Raw genomic sequence first — 20,692 nt, forward strand, 5'->3', positions numbered from 1 at the left:
GGTCTCACTCATTTCTTTGTGACCTGGTCATAAAACTTAAGGACACCCATTTCCTTGTTTTGTTGTCCATAAGAAAAGAGCCATTCCCCAAACTGTCCCCGTGGAGAACATGTCATTTTGTTGTCAGTCTCCTAGTCCCTAAATAGAACCTTTCAGGTGAGTAAGTACAAATAATTACAGTAGAGGAAGAAGTCCACCTTCGTGTTTCCTCTGACTCATAATCTCTGTTAGGAAAACCTTGACAATAACGACTGATTCTGAGCAAAAAGATTTTTGTTTATTCCTTTGTACACGTAACATGTATTTTTAGTTTTATTTCAGAAGGAAGGTTTCTAGACCATTGTTTTAATCAATATTTGATTTCTTCTGATTACATTAAATACTCTCTTTCTGCATAGTTAGAATATGAAGAATCATATAATATCTATAACCAGGAGAAAACAATTTTAAAATGGGTTCACCTGTGAAATAGGGAGTACTTACTGTGATAACATCACTTATTTTTCGTTAGGGATTTATTAAAACAAATTGTTCTGCCTAATTCCCCAAAAGCCTAGGAGGCAAAGGGATCTCCACAAAAGAGCGTTCATTCCAAAAAGAAGCAATTCCTAATTCTCAGCCTATGTATTTTGGAATGAGAATTACCACTGGATCTTGAATCCTGAGCAAAGCTAGTGCAGCTCTGCTCAAGTCGTGGGTCAGCAACACCTGATGCCACCTTCAGCGTTCTTTCACAACCAGCAGCCATGTGGGATGCCGACTAAATCCCAGTTGTTTCCTCTTTCCCCTCACTGGCTCCCCACTGGATGAGGTGGGGGCAGGCAGGAGACCCAGGAAGTGCACCCACCTCAATGTGCAACTTCTTTAAGTGATGGAGTACATAGACCTCAACTCACCATGGGGTTCTGTCCTGCTAAATCCATTGTAAATGGAAACTACTGTACATAAAAAAATGCAGACCCTCCCTGGTGGCGCAGCGGGTTAAAGCGCAGCACAGAGAAGCTTAAGCCACTTCCGCATGAGTTCGATTCCCGCCTGCCCCGGAGGTGACCACATGGCGTGGCAGACCTCTCCTGGCCCGCCCGCTGCTCCCCTCAGCAGTATGCTTTGTCGATCTGCCTGTTCTGCTCCCCACTCTGTCTCTGGTGAATCCTCTCACCCTCCACATCTCTGGCTTGTACCCCAGTTCTGTACGAATAAATAAATAAATCTTAAAAAAAAATGCACCCAATATACCTGACCTACTGAACACCAAGGCTTTGCCTGCCTTAAATGTCCTTAAAGCACTCACATTACCTTACACCAGGATGACAATGTCTACAGGAAGCCTTTTTTATAATAAAGTGTTGGTTAGCTCTTGTATTTACAGACTATCTACTGAATGTGGAAAGTGGAAGGTGTACCTTATGCCCATGAGGCTGAGCGAGGGCTGTGGCTCGCTCCATTGCCTGGCACCACAGGGAAGCAGGGTATTGCCTGTCACTAGCCCAGGAAAAGGCAAAAAAATTAAAGTGAGGTTTCAACTGCACTACCTCATTTTGGCACCACTGCAAAAACCATCGTGAGTTGGAGGGTCCATCTGCATTGATTGTACAGCTGGGGATGTTTTACCAATAAGAAAGCCATGAGTGTCAGCCAGGTACATTGGGAAGATTGGCTTAGAAGGAGGTCAAATTCAATTACACAGGGGCCTGCAATTACAATTACCCAAAGGCTCCTGCAGTGCCCTGAAGCCCATCATGCCATGTGCCCGGGGCGATGCTTATGCTGCAAGCCACCTTGAGGGCTTCTTACCTTAAAGGTATTTGGAGGCTCAGGAACATAGGCTTGGGTGGAAGTGGGGGTCTTTTTGGTTTTTGTGAAATACTTGGGCGCCCTTCACCACTTCTCCCCATTTGGGCCACTAGGGATAAGCGCCTGTAGTCTTCTCGGGCTTGCTTAGCCAAGGAGCGTCTCTTCTCGTCTGCAGCTTTGGATTTCCGCACTAGAAAAACAATGGGGGTTGAGCAGGAACTCATCAGTCCACAGAGATCGCTGGTGAGTCAGCACTGCAGAGGGTGAACAGAGCAGGCTTGACAGTCAGTATGGGCACCCGTGAGTTGGATAGCTAGGGCTTGCACAATGAGATGTGCCCGACAGTCACTGCAGCATTCCTCTCTCTATGCAGGTATCTGGGCCTTTCCTGAGAGGGAGTGAGAAGGAAGAGGAGAAAGGAGGAAAGAGAAGTTGAAAACCACATGTTGAACGATGTCTGGAGTTGGCAAGGCTAAGTGTGAGTTGGAGCCTGAGTGAGTATCCACCTGTGTGATGGGTGGGGGTGTTCAGTCGCCAGAGGGGATGCCACGTCCCTCACACACCCAGGTCCAGGATGTCATGTAGCCTGAGCTGCTAGCCAAGGTTGGGCCATCAGGACCTCCTCAGTGCTGTGCCTGGGGACAGAGTGATAGAGCAGAGGGTGGTCACACTCAGAGGCCACCTCTGGGCCGAACCAAATATGAACAGGCCAACCAGGCCCAAAAAAAAGTGATTTTTTTTTTTTTGACCATAGGCAGTTAAATTGTAATAGGTACAAGTTTCATGGACTCCGCCCCCACTCCAGATACTGGAGCGACTAATCCCATCAATACCAAGGAGAAGCAGGCTGGGATGTGAGGGCGGAGCTGAGCAGCCAGGTTGGGATAAAACCGGACATGTGGGCTCCCGGGCTCCCTTGGCCTGGTGGTTCATGGCTGGTTGTTTGGCTCTTCATCAGCGGGCTACTGGAGTCCAACTCAGCAGAACTGGTAGGACACTTCAGTTAATTTTTCTCTCTCTCTCTTTCTTTCCCTGGGTTGTTCCTTTTCCTTTTCCCGTATAAGTAAGCACATTATCGAAACCTTTTGTGTGTGTCCACAGTACAACTGAATCTTATACACGTGGGTGAGGACCCACAGACAGGCAACCCAGTTCACAGTGGGGTGCCTGTAACAAGAGAAGTTGTTGGTGCACATAAAGCTCCCCCAGGGTAGCCTTGTAATATCACTTTGTAAAAGAGACAAAAAACTGTACTGTTTTGTTTTAGTAACATGGTATTGAAGGATTCTAATGAGGGATCTCAGAACAGTATTTATTGAGTGTATCTACACTCCAGGCATGACTGTCATATTTGACTTTAAAGACACCAGAAATTTTCCATTACCCTACGATTTCATGGTATAGAACTGAATGGATCCTGCAAATATTTTCATTTATCAAAACACTGGCATTTTAATGATCTTTGTTGTAATGTTGCTGAGGATCAATTAAGGATTCTCACTTTCCTGTCCCTGTTCTCTTCCTCAAGTGACCTCCAGGGATGACTTAGCAGTGAAGCCTTCTTTGTCCATGTCAGATAGGATCCTAGTCCTGTTTTGAACCTGAATTTCCTAGCTAGCCTCCCCCCCCCCACACACACACACATTGACTTTGTCTTGAGAAGGCACCAGCAACGCTGCTTTACGAAGAAGCCAGGGCTGGGCCACAGACTTGGGAGGAGGCGGATAGTTGCAGCCCGTTAGCCTGAGCCTTCTGATTACCTAGGGAAGTGTGTTCACTGTTGAAAATTTAGAAAAATACAGAACAAGATGATTTCAGAGAAATAATCACCAATCCCACCTGTCCAAGAAAAATACTATTAACATGTTAATAACCTTTCCATTTTTCCTTCACTTCTTTAGATGTTTTAATGTAGGTACATCTTTTTATACTATTTTGATTTTTTCTTCTCTAAGATTAAAAGATGGAAACATAATCTCAAGGTCATTAAGCACTCTCCTAACACCTTTTTTTGGCATAGTTCTCTACCCTTCTATCACCTAGCTATCATCTAATTTTGATAGTAGAAAGATGAACTGAGACCCTTCCTGCTCTTCAACAAGTGGTTCATAAGCCTCTGAGTAATAATTTAGTGTGAGAACTTCTCTCAGTGACCACTTGAAGTGTCTCCCTGATGGGTCATCTCTCAGTGACCACTTGAAATGCCTCCCCGATGGGTCATTTAAGGAAGTGGGCCCGTCACCTAGAGAGGCACAGTGGCTCGGAGACCGGCACTCACAGGAAGCTTGCCATTCCGAGTCTTCCTTCCAGTTCTTATAAATCTGCTTGGTTTTCTCGTCATCTTGCTTTATTTCTTCATCTTGTGTTTTCTTCATGGGTTCTTTTTTCTGTTCAAAAAAAAAAAAAAACAAATAGGATGTTAACTAGACTTACTGTGGTACACATTTCTTTTTTTTTAATAATATAATAGTTTATTTTTACATCATTTTGTGTATTTTTTCATCTCAGTTGTTATCCCCGTGGGCTTCCCATCACCAAATCACCCATGTGCCATCACCATAGTCCAGCGCCTTTTTAAAAGTTTTATTTATGTATACAGAGCTGGGGTACAAGTCAGAGGTGCAGGGGCAGTGAGAGGATTTGCCAGTGACAGAACAGGGAGCAGAGCAGGCCGACTGATGAAGTACACCGCTGAGGGGAGCAGCTGGCTGTCTGGAGAGGTCTGCCGCCCCATGTGGTCACCTCCAAGGCAGGGGTATGGAACTCATAAGTGCAAGCTCGCAGTGCTACTGCTTTAACCTGTTGTGCCACCAGGGAGGGACCGGACACATTTCTTAATGTGTGAGATAGCAAATTATTATGTGTGTACACCTGAAATTAATGTTATGTTTTATACCTCAGTTACACCTCAATTAAAAAACAAGGCAAACTCTTGTCTGCATTCCCATAGTTTTCTGCCTGAGAAGGGCGAGTAGAATATCAGGTTTCTGTTGCACACCCTCTGCCCTCCCCTGTCCCCCTGGGGGGCAGTGTGCTGTTGTGGGAAAAGCCCAAGTTTTGGAAGCTGTCAGACTGGCAGCTGGATCACCTTGGCCTAGTTACACAACTCGCCAGTTATGAAACCTGTGTCAGGCTCTTTCCCCCTATGTAAAATTAGAAAATTAAAAATATTTCACACACTTCTGATGAGGGTTCCATATTTTAAAGTGCGTAGAAAAGTATGTAACACATAGTAAGAATTCAATAAATACTCATTTCCCTCGGACCTAGCACTGATCTGCGTCAGACTGAATTCCCTCAGGCAGTGGGGAAAACGCCATTTCCTGGCACCCCTTCACACCCAGGCAGGCAGCTACTGAGAGAGAGAGAGCAGTGCATTCCTGAGCCTTCCGGGCTGTGCCTCCATGAGCCTTCAGCTGCAGGCTGGGTGTGGCACTGACCCTGGATTTTAGGTGATGCAGCAAGGACTATTTTTCCATTTTTGAAACAATAACAGAAAACTTTTTTTTAAAGAATCCTCTGTGAGAAGAGAAAATATAAAATAAGAAATCCATGTCTTCCTTCGCGGCAACATGGAGAGAGCTGGAAGGGGTCATGCTTAGTGAAATAAGCCAGAAAGAAAAAGAAAAGTACTGGATGGTTTTTGTTCATAGCAGAAGTGTAAGGGATCAGGAAAAATAAAAAAAGTGATTGTAATAAAATAAAAACTAAAACTAACAAGCAACTATCATAGACAGACATTCTATGGGCGTAGACAGGGGAATAGGATCAAAACTGGGGTGGGAAGAGCACATAGGACTATGGTGATGGTACATGGGTGAAGTGGGGGTGGGAAGTCCATGAGGAAAATCCACAGGGATTTTCGACCAAGAGGAAAAAATGTACAAAATGCAGAATGATGTAGATAGATAGATAGATAGGTAGATAGATAGACAAACAGATAGATAGGCAGACAGACTGACGGACAGATAGATATTTTGGGGCCCTCCCTGGTGGCACAATGGGTTTAAGCACCACACTATGAAGCTATCACAACCACTGCAGCATGAATTCGATCTCTGGCCAGGGCGGTGACCCACATGGCGCGGCAGACCTCTCCTGACCCACCTGCTGCTCCCCTCAGCAGTGTATTTCAGTCCATTTGCCTGTTCAGCTCCCCACTCTGTCTCTGGTGAGTTGTCTCCCTCACACCTCTGGCCTGTACTCCAGTTTTGTATGCATAAATAATAAATCTTTAAAATAAATAAATATTAAAAAAATAATTTGATGGGGTTTATTTTTCATGAATACATGACATTTACCATATGATCCAGTTTTAATTGTATTATTCTTTTTTTAAGATTTATCTATATATGCACACAAGTACTAGCCTATAGGCCAGAAGTGTGGGGGATTAAAGCACAGCACTGTGAAACCAACTGCAGCCACTGCAGCATAACCCCTGGCCAGGGAAGTGTGGTATTCTGTGGCATCGTGTACAGTCAAGAGAATTTGTTTTTAACTAACAAGAAGTAACATGCCAACTCAGACCTAAAGAGCATTTTTGATACAGCTTTTGAGTGTTCAAAGCAAACTGAACTTATATCTCAGTGAAATGAATAAAAACTTGACTAGCTAAGAATGAAACAAGCTGAGAGGTCAAAAATTAGTCAGCTGGGTTCTTTGTCAAAGATGACAAGTTTTCTTCTTTTGTGTTTTACTGGAGAAAGATAAAGGAATTACTGATGAATTATCTCACAACTAAAATATAAGTCTTGATGTGGTAAAACTGGTTTTCCTTCCCTGTGGGATATTATCACATGGAGATAATTCACAAACTGCTCTTCACTTAAGAAGTAACGACAATTTTATGCATATACAGTCTTCATTTTTTTTTTTAAAGATTTATTTATTTGTGCATACAGAACTGGGGTACAGGCCAGAGGCTCAGGGGCGGTGAGAGGCTCCACCAGAGACAGAGTGGGGAACAGAACAGGCAGATCAACGAAGTACACTGCTGAGGGGAGCAGCGGGCGGGTCAGGAGAGGTCTGCCACGCCATGTGGTCTCCCCCGGGGCAGGCGGGAATCAAACTCATGCGGAAGCGGCTTTAGATTCTCAGTGCTGTGCTTTAACCCGCTGCGCCACCAGGGAGGGCCACAGTCTTCATTTTATCCTTACTTTCTTTTCCTGCCTACAGCAAGGCCCCCTTTGTCTACTGATATTATAAAAATCAAAACACAGGTTTTTGTGGTTTGTTGAAATTTGCCACCCAGCTACTGAAGCTGCTTACAACTCTGAAATATGTGAGTGCTGCTGGCAATTTATAAGCATACATGGAAAAAAAAATTGAAAGTTGAGTTTTCTTCATCTCTGACATGCATATGTACTTATTTTTAAATGACAAGAATGCATTAAAGTATGATACATGGATATTGTTGCTCAGGATAAGCAGTTTATGAAGTGAGTCTGCTTATGGAAAAATACTAAGTAAATAGTAATGCAGGCCCTTAGTTTATAAGATGATGCTGATATACTATATATAGTAAGTCATGTTCCTTTTTAATTTGCACTGTACTTATATTGGGCACGGTGGGAAAGGAGACACATGAATGAGTTTCAGAGAGTTACAGCAGATGAAATAAGGCTCTGGCAATTGAATTTACTCAAAACCATTGGAAAGTTTAAGAACTTGCTCAGAGTTTCTCTAAGGATTCCTCTAGGAATGTATTTTAGCAAGTACTCTACAAGTTGGTCTTTACCTAGAAAACCATTATTTCATCTTTTGAAGAGTATTGCAGGCTGCATGTAGGATAGGGTGGGGACTGTGACCAGGCCTGGGAAAATCAAGCGATGACTTGGAGGGACAAAGACTGGACAGCGGTCCAGATGCTCAGGGTCAAGGTATGGACATGTCTAGAGAAAGCCTCTCGTCTGGACTTGCTGACGCAAACTTGCTTCCTCTAATGATGAAGTTTTCTCATTAGACACCTCACGCTGGAAGTAGGAAACCTACTTACCTTTGCTCAACACAGATGTGCTCATTCATTTTCATGAATTGTATAACTTCAGTTAGAGAAGGAGGAATGAATGCCAATGGGCCCCATGCTCGCTCGCGAGAGCATGTGGACCTGTGCAAGGCTGGCTGTGTCACATCTGAAAAGATGTGGGAACCACATACTAGTGTGCCTGATTCATTTTCGAGACAAGAGACCGCTGATGCAGCCGACACACCATGGTGCCTCTGCCTACTTCTCTTTCCAGCTAAACTCATTCTCCAAATGATCTCATTTGTGAGTCATGGATGGAAATAACACTTAACTACCAAAGTCCTTACAAGGACCACAGGCATGCATGGTTTCTCCACCCTCTGACTCCTCACGAACTGGCCTCTCTGACATTCATCTCTGTGTTAAGCAAGCTCTTGCTTCTGTGCCTTCATCCTTGTGCTTCCCTCTGTCTGGAACATATTGTCCCCAGTTTTTCACAGTGTCCCTCCTTACTCCTTCAGTATCACCTTCTAGGCCTGGACTTCTCTGACTACCTTCTCAGCATTCCTCAGCTCCCTTGTATTGCCTCATTTTCCTCCATAGCACTTACGACAGAGAAATGTTTATTGTCTGTTTCTCCCAGCCAGATTATAAACTTCCCAAGAGCAGGGATTTCTTCTGTTTGATTCATTGTCTTCAAAGCCCTTAACAGTGGCTAACATATAGGTGAAACTCAATAAACAATGGTTGAATAAATGACACTTTGTTTTTCTCATCTGTCCTTATTTAATGTGATATATACTGAAAGTTTCCTTGAGACACTCTATTGCTGTGGTTTTAGAACGCGGTATATAATATATCAACAGTATGCATACAAGGACTATAGCTCCAAAAATCCATTATGATTTATTGAAGCATCAAAAGTGTGAGTTATCTCATTCATGCATATCCCTAGAGAAGAGTCAAGGAATCAATTTTGTTGTCCACAGGAGCTCAGTTGCGGGCTGGCCTCCATCACAGCTGTGACCTCAGACCTGTGATCACATGGACCCTTCACTTTACAGCCTGCATCCACTTTTCCAGCATTTCTGTGGGTCAAATCCTAAAGATTTTAAGTGTCAGCCTACACCTCATTTGCTGTGAGCTAAATACAAACATGGTAAGAATCCAGCAGGATGTTCCATCTAGATGTCCACAGGACATCCTGTCCACAGGAGTGTCCATCTAGATGGACACTCAGGCTACTCACTCATTCAACAACAGTGCATAAGAAGCTACTGATTGCAAAGCCACATACACATAAGGAAGTTAATCTGAATGCAAGAATCTTGCTTCACTTATTATACTTCAAAATCAGTCTTCCCTCTCTGTCTGCAGCAGCCCAGGACAGCACCATTGCTTGAGATCTTGGGTGAGTTTGGCAGATACGTTTTCGCGTCTGTTCTTTCTGTGATACTTAAGACTGTTCCAACTCCAGATAAATAGGTAAAGATGAATAGCTCTGCTCACAGCCTTTAAGACAGATTTCACATTCTGCTGCTTAATTTCATGTCTGCATGAGACTGATATACCAGCCTGTGAAACATTAGTGGAAATGGCTATGCATTTAGCCTCCTGAAGACAGAACATAAGTCTTTTACCTGGTGAATTCCAGATGCCTTCATACGATTGATAGAATCTGCCAACATTTGTTCAATGTTTCTTGAGGAACTGGAGGGTGTCTAAAAATTAAATGAAACACATTTTTATGCCATTTAGAGCTGCAATGCAATTTCAGAAGATAATCTGCTAATACTTCCTTCATTTCACATTCCCTAATGCAGTACACCCCCCTCCTCCCTGCCTTGGCACAGCTGGATTGACGAAGTTTCCTCGGACACCTATGTTCCAAGCCAACCCTGACGGAGGCAGCTGGTGTGTGAAGCCTTGGCCTCCCCACTCCCTAGGCTTAAAAATGAATTATTGCCCACGGGCTATAACTGGTGGTTTGCTTATGACAAGCGCATAGTTTCTGTGTCTTGCTCCTGCTCACTCCCTGGGGCCTCTAGGATGACTTCTAGACATTGACATTATTCCCTAATTTAAATTTTCTTCTTCCTCTCAATCCCCGCTCTGCTCTTCCCCTGTTTTAGGTCAGACCTGAGAAACAACTTAGCCTCTGCTATTTAATCAAGCCTTGTTGCCCCTCTAGGATAGGGGCATGCCTGGAAGGCCAGGTTGGTGCCTGGGAACCCAGCCCAACTTCCCTGCCTGCTCACACTCCTCTCTCGCCCTGCCCCATTACCCAGCCCACCATCTGGGTTTCAGCTGCTGTAGACACATTTCCCAGGAGACAGCTCCTGCCAGTGGAGTTCCCAGCTACACTGCTTGGATTCCCTGCTTCATTCCTGCCTGCCGGGTTCCATCCCCTCAGGCCTAATGACCCAGCTGGCATCACACTGGCACCTCCGAAGGCCGGGTCAGTTACATAGGCCCCTGTCACCTGTCCCTGTGTGAGTGCGGAGTCTGGGCTGAGTCCCAGCTGAGTCGACTCAGGCCCTGTACCGCCCCGTATAGCGCTCCCTCCGCAACACGTGGACGATCCGCTCCTGGATTTTGGCACAGATCAAAACTGGCAGCAAAAGGTTGGTATCAGGATTCAATGTGGAACACTGAGGGTATTTAGGGTCATGGCCTCAGTTGAGCCATTTTTCACGGCAGCTGGGCATGCGGTTTCCCAGCTACTCTGCATTTCCCAGCAGTGTGCCTAGCAGTTAGGTGTGCCCACTTAAGTTAGACAGTGCAGACGACAACTAGCAGCTGCCACTTCTTTTATATTTTCTTTTGCTGTTTTCTATTTATTTATTTATTTATTTATGATAGTTTATTTTTACATCATTTTGTGCATTTTTTTCCAAGTTGCAATCCCATTGGGCTTCCCATCACCAAATCACCCATGTGCCATCACCATAGTCCCGTGCACTTCCCTCCCCCACTGTTTTTGATCCCATTCCCCACTCCACCCCCATAAATGTCTCTGGTATATGGCTGTTCATTATTATCATTTTCTCGCCTGGTCTGTTATACTTCTGCTACTAATGAAACCATCATGGTATTTTTTTATTTTTCTTTCTGGCTTATTTCACCAAGCATGATCTTTTCCAGTTTCATCCATGTTGCTGCAAAAGGCATGCATTTCTTTTTTTGGTTGCTGAGTAATATTCCATTGTGTATATGCACCACATCTTTTTAATCCAGTCATCCACTTTTGGGCATTTGGGCTGTTTCCATGTCTTTCCAATTGTGAATAAAGCAGCAGCCACCACTTCTTATGCAAGCCCTTCAGCCCCTCCTCACACCTGCCTCCAGGCCACTTGTTTCCGCTGGTGGGAATGGTGACAGCAGTCACACCCCAGGGAAGACAGAGCCACCTTGATCATGAGTCCCTGAGTGTGTGATTCTGAAACCTCCAGGGCCAGAAGTCCACCCTGGATGTTATAAAGGACAAAGATGGACTGCTAATGTGTTTTTTAATTGAATTATTTGTCTTGGCTTTCAGCACCATGCACCTAGGTCTAGGGTGATGGCTCTTGAATTATACGTGTCCACAGCACACCCACCCTGGGGAACCCATCGCCCTCCCTTCAGTCCATTGGGCACCTTCCTCCCTTTGCTTTCCACCCTCTTCTGCTGGCCTCATTTAGTCTAAATAAACTCACATAACTGCAGGTGGTACCTCTCATCCTCTCTCCTGAGACTTTTTCCTAACCAGGGGAACACTGTTAATGCCCAATCCACTAAGGGCTGTGAATCACTGATGGCCTATTATGACCAGGCATTGTGTTGGCTACTAGCATTGTTTTGACTCCTCACAACACTTCTGATGGATGAGCACCATTAGGTGCAATGCAGGCGAAGACAATGATGCTCAGGAGAATTGGGATCACACACTGGCTTGTGCCAGAGCTGGTGCTTTCCCATATGTCCACATTATAATAATAGGAAAATGAGCCATAGGTCCAGAGATTTGAGATGTTCATTACTTAGCAAAGTAATGTATCCTATAGGTTTCACAATTGCTCTTTATCATATTCTAGCTCATTTAGAATGTTAATATTGTAGAAAGATGCACAGCTGGTCTGCATCTGAAACAGTACAGCTCAGAAACCCTCTATTTATGAGCAGGTTAGGACTGTCCCAACAGCTCTTGTAGAGTTCCGTCTACTCAAACGTCCAAGGTGACTTTGAAGGACTTGACCTTCTCGTTTCTGACCCACATTTCTACTGTAATGAATATGCGCTTGAAACACAGCCTCACTTTCCCTTTCCTTGATGACATAAGATCTGTGGGGCATCATTTTGCAAAAATAATCAGTTAATTCAATGCTGAAAATTAGGAGACCTTGATACCTCCTCCACTATATTTAATATTATGGAAAGATGTATAGCTGTTCTGCACCTGAAACAGTACAGGTCAGTAACCCTCTACTTATGAGGGCTGAGATGTTGAGATTCACTAGCCGTAGTCGCAGCCTTACCTGCTGCAGAACTGGACCTATGAACTAGCAGAGATTCGGACTGAAGTTTTGCTAGCCATGCCTCCACCATGTTCAAGCTTTAAGCTCTTGAACAAGCTCTTAGTAGTTTCCTGAATTAGCATCAGATTAACAGACACCTGACATAGCTTTTCTCATCCATATATTCCAAGTGCTGTCTACATTGTCAAACACCAATTAGTATCATTTGCATGAACACCATATTTTAAACATATGGTATGATTTATTTGTCCCTTTAAATTATTCCCTCAACTAAAATATGCATCTCATGTATACATATAATTTTGTGTCTTTAGCACTTGCTTTTTTAATTACCTTAATTTTTTTCTATCATCATATGCCTTTTTTTATTAGCACTTTCACTATGCTTATGTTTTTGTACTTAATCATACAAGATGGGGTAATCGACTTCCTGAAAATAACTCCAAACTCAGCACAGACAATGAACCAGATGGTGACACCAGGGACAGGAGGGGCCACTGTATCTGTCAGCACCATCTACTGGTACCAGACAGAGCTGGCATCCTTTCTTTGAAGTTTCAGGGTTTGTTTTTAGTATATCAAAGCCCAAAGTTGGTTTTTGAGTAGCAGGTTCTTAGCATAAATAATTTGTTTAACAGAGAGTGACACGTCTATTCAAATAATTCTATATGTCTAAAAAATACCATAAACTCTAAAAATACCCATACATATAAACAACCACATTTATAAAAATTCTGATTTTTCAGGATGGACCAAGATTTGCCATTATTCCAAAGTACTAAAATAATATGGGGAAGTTCATCAAGACATGTGTAAAGCAAGCTTGTTTGGATACACTTACATAAACAAGTCCGGCTAATCCATGAGCCTAGGACAATACAATAGACTGAAAATATTGTGATCTGAGAGTTCCTCTATTAAGAAACAGCCAGATTACTGGTTGAAAGTGATGATTTATGATGCCAATCCAGAGAGACAAGTTCTGGCAGGATGCTGCCATTCAGCATTCCCCAGCTGAGGAGGAGAAACTTCTTAGAGAGGAGGCCACACCCTCTCTGCAGCTTGCATGTGGTGTTATGTTCTAGGGATATACTGTTTAGTTATTCCTATTTGCAACACAGAACAGAAAACTACCCATCTGCTTAATTACAGAATTTTTGGACCTTCAAGTCCAATACACTGTTTGATTTTCAAATCAATTCCAGAAAGGTGGTTGGTAAAAATACTGTTCCTTTACCAAAGAGCTAATGACCTACAATAACGAGACAGGAACTGAACCCATGTCTTCTCTGTGTCTAAGATCGCTCTTTGCATAGGATGCCCGAGAGAACGGGTGTTTGGTGTCACGTATGGAGCCACAGCAGTCACCTCCTATCACGACATTACTTCTGCAGCTGCTATAACTGTATGGGAGAGTTAAGGAAATCTTATCTTCACATTCGCTTTATTTTAAAATAAAACTTCCATAGCATATTTATGCAAAGCTCCAAAAGAAAAGAGAAAATCTGGAAGTCAATGACATCAGAAGCAAGTTGCCTTCCTGTAGCCATGCAATCGGAATGGCTCTCTAATCAGTACTGACTCACTAGGCTGGACTGGAGAGAGTCCATCTCCACTGACTAAAGGATACAGTATATATATTTAGCTAGCATTAAAATGAGAAGTACAACAATTCAAATTTACATAATCAACTAGGTTATCAAGATTTGCTTTTATCAACATGAATATTGTATGATTACAAATAGTATCTCCCTTCTAGAGACTACGTCATATGAGGATTATTCTAATCATATTTTTAAAAAAGATTTATTTATATGTACAAGTACTGTGGCATAGGTCAGAGGTGTGGGGGTGTGTGTGTGAGAGGATTCATCAGAGACAGAATGGGGAGCAGAACATGTGGATTTACTGGAATATACTACTAAGGGGAGCATCTGTTGAGAGAGAGAGGAGAGAGAGAGAGTTGCTGAGCCGTGTGGGTCACCTCCCTGGCGTGGAATTGAACTCATGTTGCAGTAGCTTGATAGCATTGTGTCTTTAACCCCTGCACCACCAAGGAGGCCCCTATTCTAATCATAATTGCTTTAGAATTGGTTTTAAAAACATTCTACTCTAAGTTAAGTTACTATTCACTCTACTTAAAAGTAGAGTGCAATCAAATGCCAAGTGCCTTTAATTCAAACAAATCAGAGTCCTAATAAAATGATCATTTTCAACACCCAACTTTATGATGAAGTAAAAGTGAATTTATGGGCTAACGCTTAAACTTTTGAAAACAAAATGCTAGGTTAGGGCTTACTCATTTTTTCAGATCCAACTTAATCCCCAAACTTTTGTCTTACATTTTAGGGATACGTTTCCCATTTTGTTTACAATGGGTTCCCTGTTATAAGGTGAAATTGACTCCATTTCAGGGATTGGCAACATGGCTGTCTGGCTGCAGCAGACCAGAGCTTGGAAATGCCACAATGGTTTCACCAAACCCTGGCCAGGGAGTGTGCTCCAGATTCCAGGGCAGACTTCACCCCATCTTCTAACTGAGCTTCCATACTCAGCTAAGGATTAAATTACTTCCAGAGCTGTGTACTGACACTGCTTTTCATTCTTTGCAGAAAGCCCAAGCCACATAAAACCCAAATGTAGATTGCTCTGCAGTAACACCTTGAGGTAAGTGTCCCCCAAAATTCAGCATGTTCTTTTTTACCTTTTCAAGGAGGTGGTGTGAACATTTTATCTTATTTATGAGTATTTCCTGAATAGAGGCAAAAGATCACAATCCAGTTTTAGAAACTCTGCTGGGTTCAGAGTAGATAGCAAGCTTACTATGGGCTTAGAAGGGATGTATGGAAGAAGGAAAACATATAAGGGAATTCACTTGAGATGTCAAAAAACCATTTAACAGGTTGCTTTTTCATTGCTGTCTGCTAATAGGAACCTATTGCTGTGTGTTAGAATGACACTTAAAAGTATATCTGAAAACCACCATGGTTTCAATGTCAACTTACTATCAAAATGTACTACCTAGAATGTATTTTTGTCATCATATTAACCTTTTGACACATATTAACCTTTTGGGGGTCAGAATGGGAAGTATGTGTGTGTGTGTTATATGTGTGTGTTTTATATGTGTTATACGTATACACATGTACTCACATGTGTATAATAAAGGTAAAAAGGCAAGAGGTCTTGTCTTGAACTCCACTTGATTAATAAAGCTATAAAGAGGAAAAACTCTTTATAACCTGTTAGCCTCAAGGTCTTCGGGGTATGTTTGTGGGAAGATGCTTTGAATAATTTCCTATTTTCAACGTGGCCTATGCTGAAGGCCATTTCTGTAAAAACAAGGGGAAATTCCTGGCAATAAACTCTGAAAGTGAGCAGATACAGTTTCATGCAAGGTCCCCTTTGGGACAAGAACAGTCTGTCGAAGAATGAGTTCCCAGCCTACAGTTACATACAAGCAGAAAAACCCAAAGAGACTGACCTTTGAATTAGCATTCTCGTGTCATCTCCTAACTACACTCAGAACTATACTGTTTTCTTCCAAATTCTTGGGCAGGAGAGGGGGGGAGGGAATACTGTATTTAGAGGGCTGCCCACATTGAGGCTTCCTAAGAATCCCCAGTCAGCTTCAGGTGCTCCTAGTTCTCCCGAGGGAGGGTGTATCTGCTCACATCCGGTACCTGTCATTTTCTTTGCTCTTATTAACTCCCCATCAGCTTGTCTTTGCCTGGAAATGGCATCTGCTTCCCAACCTGCAAGTCTCGGATCCTGGCTGGGTGACAGCTAAATCCTGATTATTTACTATCCCTCTGCTTAAGTGATAGGCACCAGTAACAGTGTTAACTGTGATCCACCAAGAGCCACAACACTCACTAGTATTATGCAGAGTGCCATTTCTGCGTTTTCTGCATATTATCATGGCCAGAAACAGGGCCCAGGGCAGGTATTATGTAGAGGGCATCAGGCTGGCGTAATAGAAACCATGCACTGAGCTGTCATGTGGGCATCACTTCAGCATGATAAAAGCATGTCTTCTGAAGAAGGACTTCCAAGGATAATTCTAGCTACTTCCATCAGATGATATTGCATATATGACAATTCATCCTCCTGTGTAGAAGTCTCCCAGCTTCCCTTGAAGAAGAAACATCTAATTTAGTCCACATAACATAAGGGAACTGGCTCCTTAAAGGATGTGTCCCAAGTCCCTGCACTGCAGCTGAGGACTGGCACCTCCTAGATTACCTGTCACTGTCTGGGAGTGCAGTGTCCTCGTATTTGGTACTTAATCAGGGCGGCTGACCTTTAATCCAATATAAATATATTCTTAATTATAAAGTTCATCTTGAATGTGTAGAAAGATGCTCTGAAACCTCAAGTTTTCTAACCTCCAAAGCAGGGATCAAACAACGCTGCTCAAAAACCCAGATTTGGTGAGAAACGCCTCATCCTTAGAATTAAGGCTAACTGTGCATTGTGGTGGGAGAACTACAGGGATGATACTGAGAGAACTCCCCGGTGCATGATATAACTACATAGTACATAGTATCACACAGCCTTTCTTTTATAAAATCTAAAAAGGCCTGAAAACCTGAAACATATCTGGCTTAGAGGTTTTGAGGAAAGGATGGTAGTCCTGTACCATAGGCTCTATGTGCTACAGGGGTGTGAGCCACTGAAATAGCCTCCCAACATGTCTACACTCTAACCTCTGGAACATGGAAATAAATAGTATTAATGTCTGGTTCTTCACAGATGTTCAGTATAAACTATTGACATTAAAAATAGGAATGTTGGCCCTCCCTGGGGGTGCAGCGGGTTAAAACACTGCACTAAGAAGCTTAAGCCACTTCCGCATGAGTTCGATCCCCACCTGCCCCGGAGGTGACCACATGGCGTGGCAGACCTCTCCTGACCCGCCCGCTGCTCCCCTCAGCAGTGTACTTCGTCGATCTGCCTGTTCTGTTCCCCACTCTGTCTCTGGTGAAGCCTCTCGCCGCCCCTGAGTCTCTGGCCTGTACCCCAGTTCTGTATGCACAAATAAATCTTTAAAAAAAAAAAATAGGAATGTTATGGCCCTCCCTGGTGGTGCAGCAGGTTAAAGTGCAGCACTGCAAGCCCCCGGCAGCCACTTAGGTGTTGGATCGATCCCTGGCCCCGGAGGTGACCCACATGGCACGCCCGCTGCTCCCCTCAGCAGTGTATTTCAGTAGATCCACCTGTTCTTCTCCTGTTCTGCTCCCCACTCTGTCTCCGGTGAATCCTCTCACTGCACCCAAGCCTCTGGCCTGTACCCCAGTTCCATATGAATAAATAAATAAATCTTAAAAAAAAAATAGGAAGGTTATCCAGCAGTCCCCATTTAATTACATGAGCAGAAAACTTTCTCTAGACGGAGTCTGAGAGATGCAGCAGAAGGTAAAGTCTCGATGATCTTGGAATCTCTCTAAATTCTAAGCAGGAAAGGGGTTTGCTCTGCATTGCTAAAGAGGCCCAGGCAAATCCCGAGGGTCACAGGCCATCTCCAGGGCCAAGGACCATCCCAGTTCAGTAGTCAGCAAGAACACAGGGCCCTCAGTGGCTCATTTGGCCAACAATCTGTAAGACTGGGCCCATTTCTGCCCAGAGCTTCTAAATAAGCACCTGCATCGCCAACACTTTATGACTTTTGCCTTGTGAGAAACCAGATAGAAGCCCTTGCCAAGTGCACAATACTGACCTAAAAGATACCTAGAGTTTTCAGATAACAAATGGGTGTTATAGTGAGTCATTAAGTTTATAGTGATAAGTTATAGGGGCAATAAAAAAAGAAAAACTAATAATGGGACAAGCCCTCTTCTATTATGAGGCCTTTTAACCTGCTTAAACTAACCTCCAAAGCCCCAGCTAAAGCACTCTACCTGCCAGGCTGCTCCTCCCTGCATCACAAACACATGGTACTTTTCACTTTCTTATCACTGACATTTTGCTCACCTTCTGCCCCGTCCCAGCCCTGTCTCCCACAAACCTCTCAGCCACCCCGACCTGGAGCTTGAGTGTGTCTGCTTTACACTGTACTAAGTGCTTCTTTTCTTGTCAGTGGACTTAAAGCGCTTGAGAGATAAAGGCCTTGCCCTGTGCTTCCCTGGCCACTCCTTAATATCTATCCTAACTCATAGTCAGCTCTTGATAAATATTTCTCAGGAAAGGACTGATTTTATCCAAGAGTGTAAGAGTTCAAGGCACTCACACGCACTGCCTATGGGAGGGTGCTTCCAGGTGAACAAGACAAGGCTTCAAGTGTCTCTAGTTAAAATAACCTCTTGGAGTTGTAAGGGGATTTGCCATTTTTCCAAACATATTATCTAATTTGTACCAAATACCCAAAAAAAGGCCTTCTGTTCTAAAAGTGAAGAACATTTGAGTCTAAAGCATTCTGTCGAAGGGTAGGAGGGGAGAGTGGAAGCAAAACACTAATCCCAAGAGTGTGATGGGTATATAGGTGTGACAACTTCCCCTGGGCAGGTGATGAGAAGCTAAAGGCTGGACAGAATTAAAGACCCAGTTAGAGCTCAGCTTCTCCTCTTGACTCTGCATAAGCCAATGTCCTTAATTCTCTACTGTGCTTCACACCTCCTGTGGTTGTTGTGAGGATGAAGTGAAATAGTGAATCTAGTGTAGCTATAAGGGTTACATCTATGTGCGATGTCCAGTCCTTCTCCTTAGCACTATGGCCAATTAGTAGCCTAAGCTGCCTGCCGTGCCAAAGAACATCCCAGGGTCCTAGGAGAGACTCTTTTCTTCCCTGATGTTCAGCCTTGACATTCCTTTAAACTGATTTCACCTTATTTAAACAATTACTGGGGAGAAGGGGAAGATCATGAAAGAATGACTGGGATTTACCCCAAGTTCTACGCAGGCCCAATGGAATCATTAACTGCATATTTACTCTGGTCCTTTCTTAAGGTAATCAGAGCAGGTCTCGAAAGCCCTGACTGATAAAAGGGCAGAAACCCAGTCTATTCTTACACCTGGGAACAAGCATAAGGCCATTAAAAATGGAAGCACTGACTTCCATAGGAGAGCTTCTGCAATGCAAAATGTACAGCAATATTTAGGTTGAATTTATTGTTTACCTACTCTCAATAGTCCTCCTGAGATTTCAGATAAGATCTGTAAGAGTGTTCTCAGCTTCAGGTCAGGAGATTCTGATTAGAATGTGGGACACATTTTCTGGTGATAGTCTGTCATGTGGAAACTTACAAATTTAACATATGATCATTATACTTTAGTAAGACTTGCTGATTTTCCTTGAAAATTGTTTATAATTCTGCAAGATTGATTGCTCTTTAAATCTCTCCATGGTTATTCATTATGATCACTAACTTCAATAAAAACAGCTTGACAATTTTTCCTTTTCCATTAAATTTGAGCCCTTTTGTAGACAATGACAATTTTAAGACCTGACAATATTTTTCTAGATATTATAGCAAAAATAAATTATAGCTGAAACATGGAAACCTTCACTGTGCAAGCCTGAATTGCGTTTTGGAATCATATATGGATTGGATGACTGCCAAAGTTCTGGCCTGCATTTCTCACCAGAGTTCCTGTCTAAGGTAGCAGCTGCAGGAAGATAATGAATTCTGTTTTAAATATGTCAAAGTTATGATGAGAGGACACTCTAACTGCAATTTGGGGGCCCATAATCTTTTAGAGCATTCGTTTTTCCACCTGAACAAAAGAAATAATACTTGGATTGCCTACTTCACAGGAGTGTTATGAAGAGTCAACTACAGGAGAACTTTATGAACTCTAAGTTAAATTGCATGTGCTTTATTATTAAGTAAAAAATAGCTTATATCTCTACTACTGCATCGACTGGGTAACACTTGATGTCTCCAAGCTAGACTCTAGCTATCTTTTAAAGCCAGGTCCTGTTTAGGCTGATGGCACACCCATTCTCCCAGGATTCAAGTTTAGAAACTTGATTATACCCTAAACCTTGTTATTTTACCTTCTCTGATTCAAGAATGATCAGTTCTTTTCAAAATGTAAATCTGATCAGGTCAGCGTGGTTCAAAAATCACTGGAAGTTTCTAATAGTTCTTGGAAAAAAAGAATCCAAAACATTGAAGTCAGTCCCAAGATCTGGTTGCCTGGCTTCCCCATCCCCTCATTAATCTGATGCTCCCCTCACACAGCCTTTTTTGGTTCTCAAATCTCCTGTTCCTCAACATACAATTTTACACTCAGAAACTGAGTATACAGTTGTGTTGTTTGAGGGCAATAATTGTCCTATAACCCAGCTCCCGCTGGAACCCCGGCCCCAGTCACTCTCCTGCCATTGTGTCTCCTCTGCAAAGCTACCCTGCCCTCCTTATACTTAAATTCCAGGGCAGTGGGAGCATGTAGGAACAGATCCTTTCCCTTG

The 20,692-nt window shown here is 43.1% G+C and overlaps 1 protein-coding gene across 1 annotated transcript in view; it reads right to left on the reverse strand.

The window, feature by feature from the left end:
• SH2D4A (SH2 domain containing 4A) overlaps positions 1–20,692 on the reverse strand; it is a 44,408-nt gene that overhangs the window by 11,539 nt on the left and 12,177 nt on the right. The window contains exons 4-7 of the mRNA XM_004682294.1: positions 19,942–19,946; positions 9,403–9,483; positions 4,073–4,181; positions 1,795–1,984 (exon numbers count right to left, since the gene is read on the reverse strand). Of these exons, the coding sequence (XP_004682351.1) occupies positions 1,795–1,984; positions 4,073–4,181; positions 9,403–9,483; positions 19,942–19,946 (385 nt within the window). The remainder of the gene's footprint in view (positions 1–1,794; positions 1,985–4,072; positions 4,182–9,402; positions 9,484–19,941; positions 19,947–20,692) is intronic.

The sequence above is a fragment of the Condylura cristata genome, unplaced genomic scaffold, assembly GCF_000260355.1.
Source record: "Condylura cristata isolate star-nosed mole 26May11 unplaced genomic scaffold, ConCri1.0 scaffold00014, whole genome shotgun sequence".
NCBI classification, from domain to species: domain Eukaryota; kingdom Metazoa; phylum Chordata; class Mammalia; order Eulipotyphla; family Talpidae; genus Condylura; species Condylura cristata.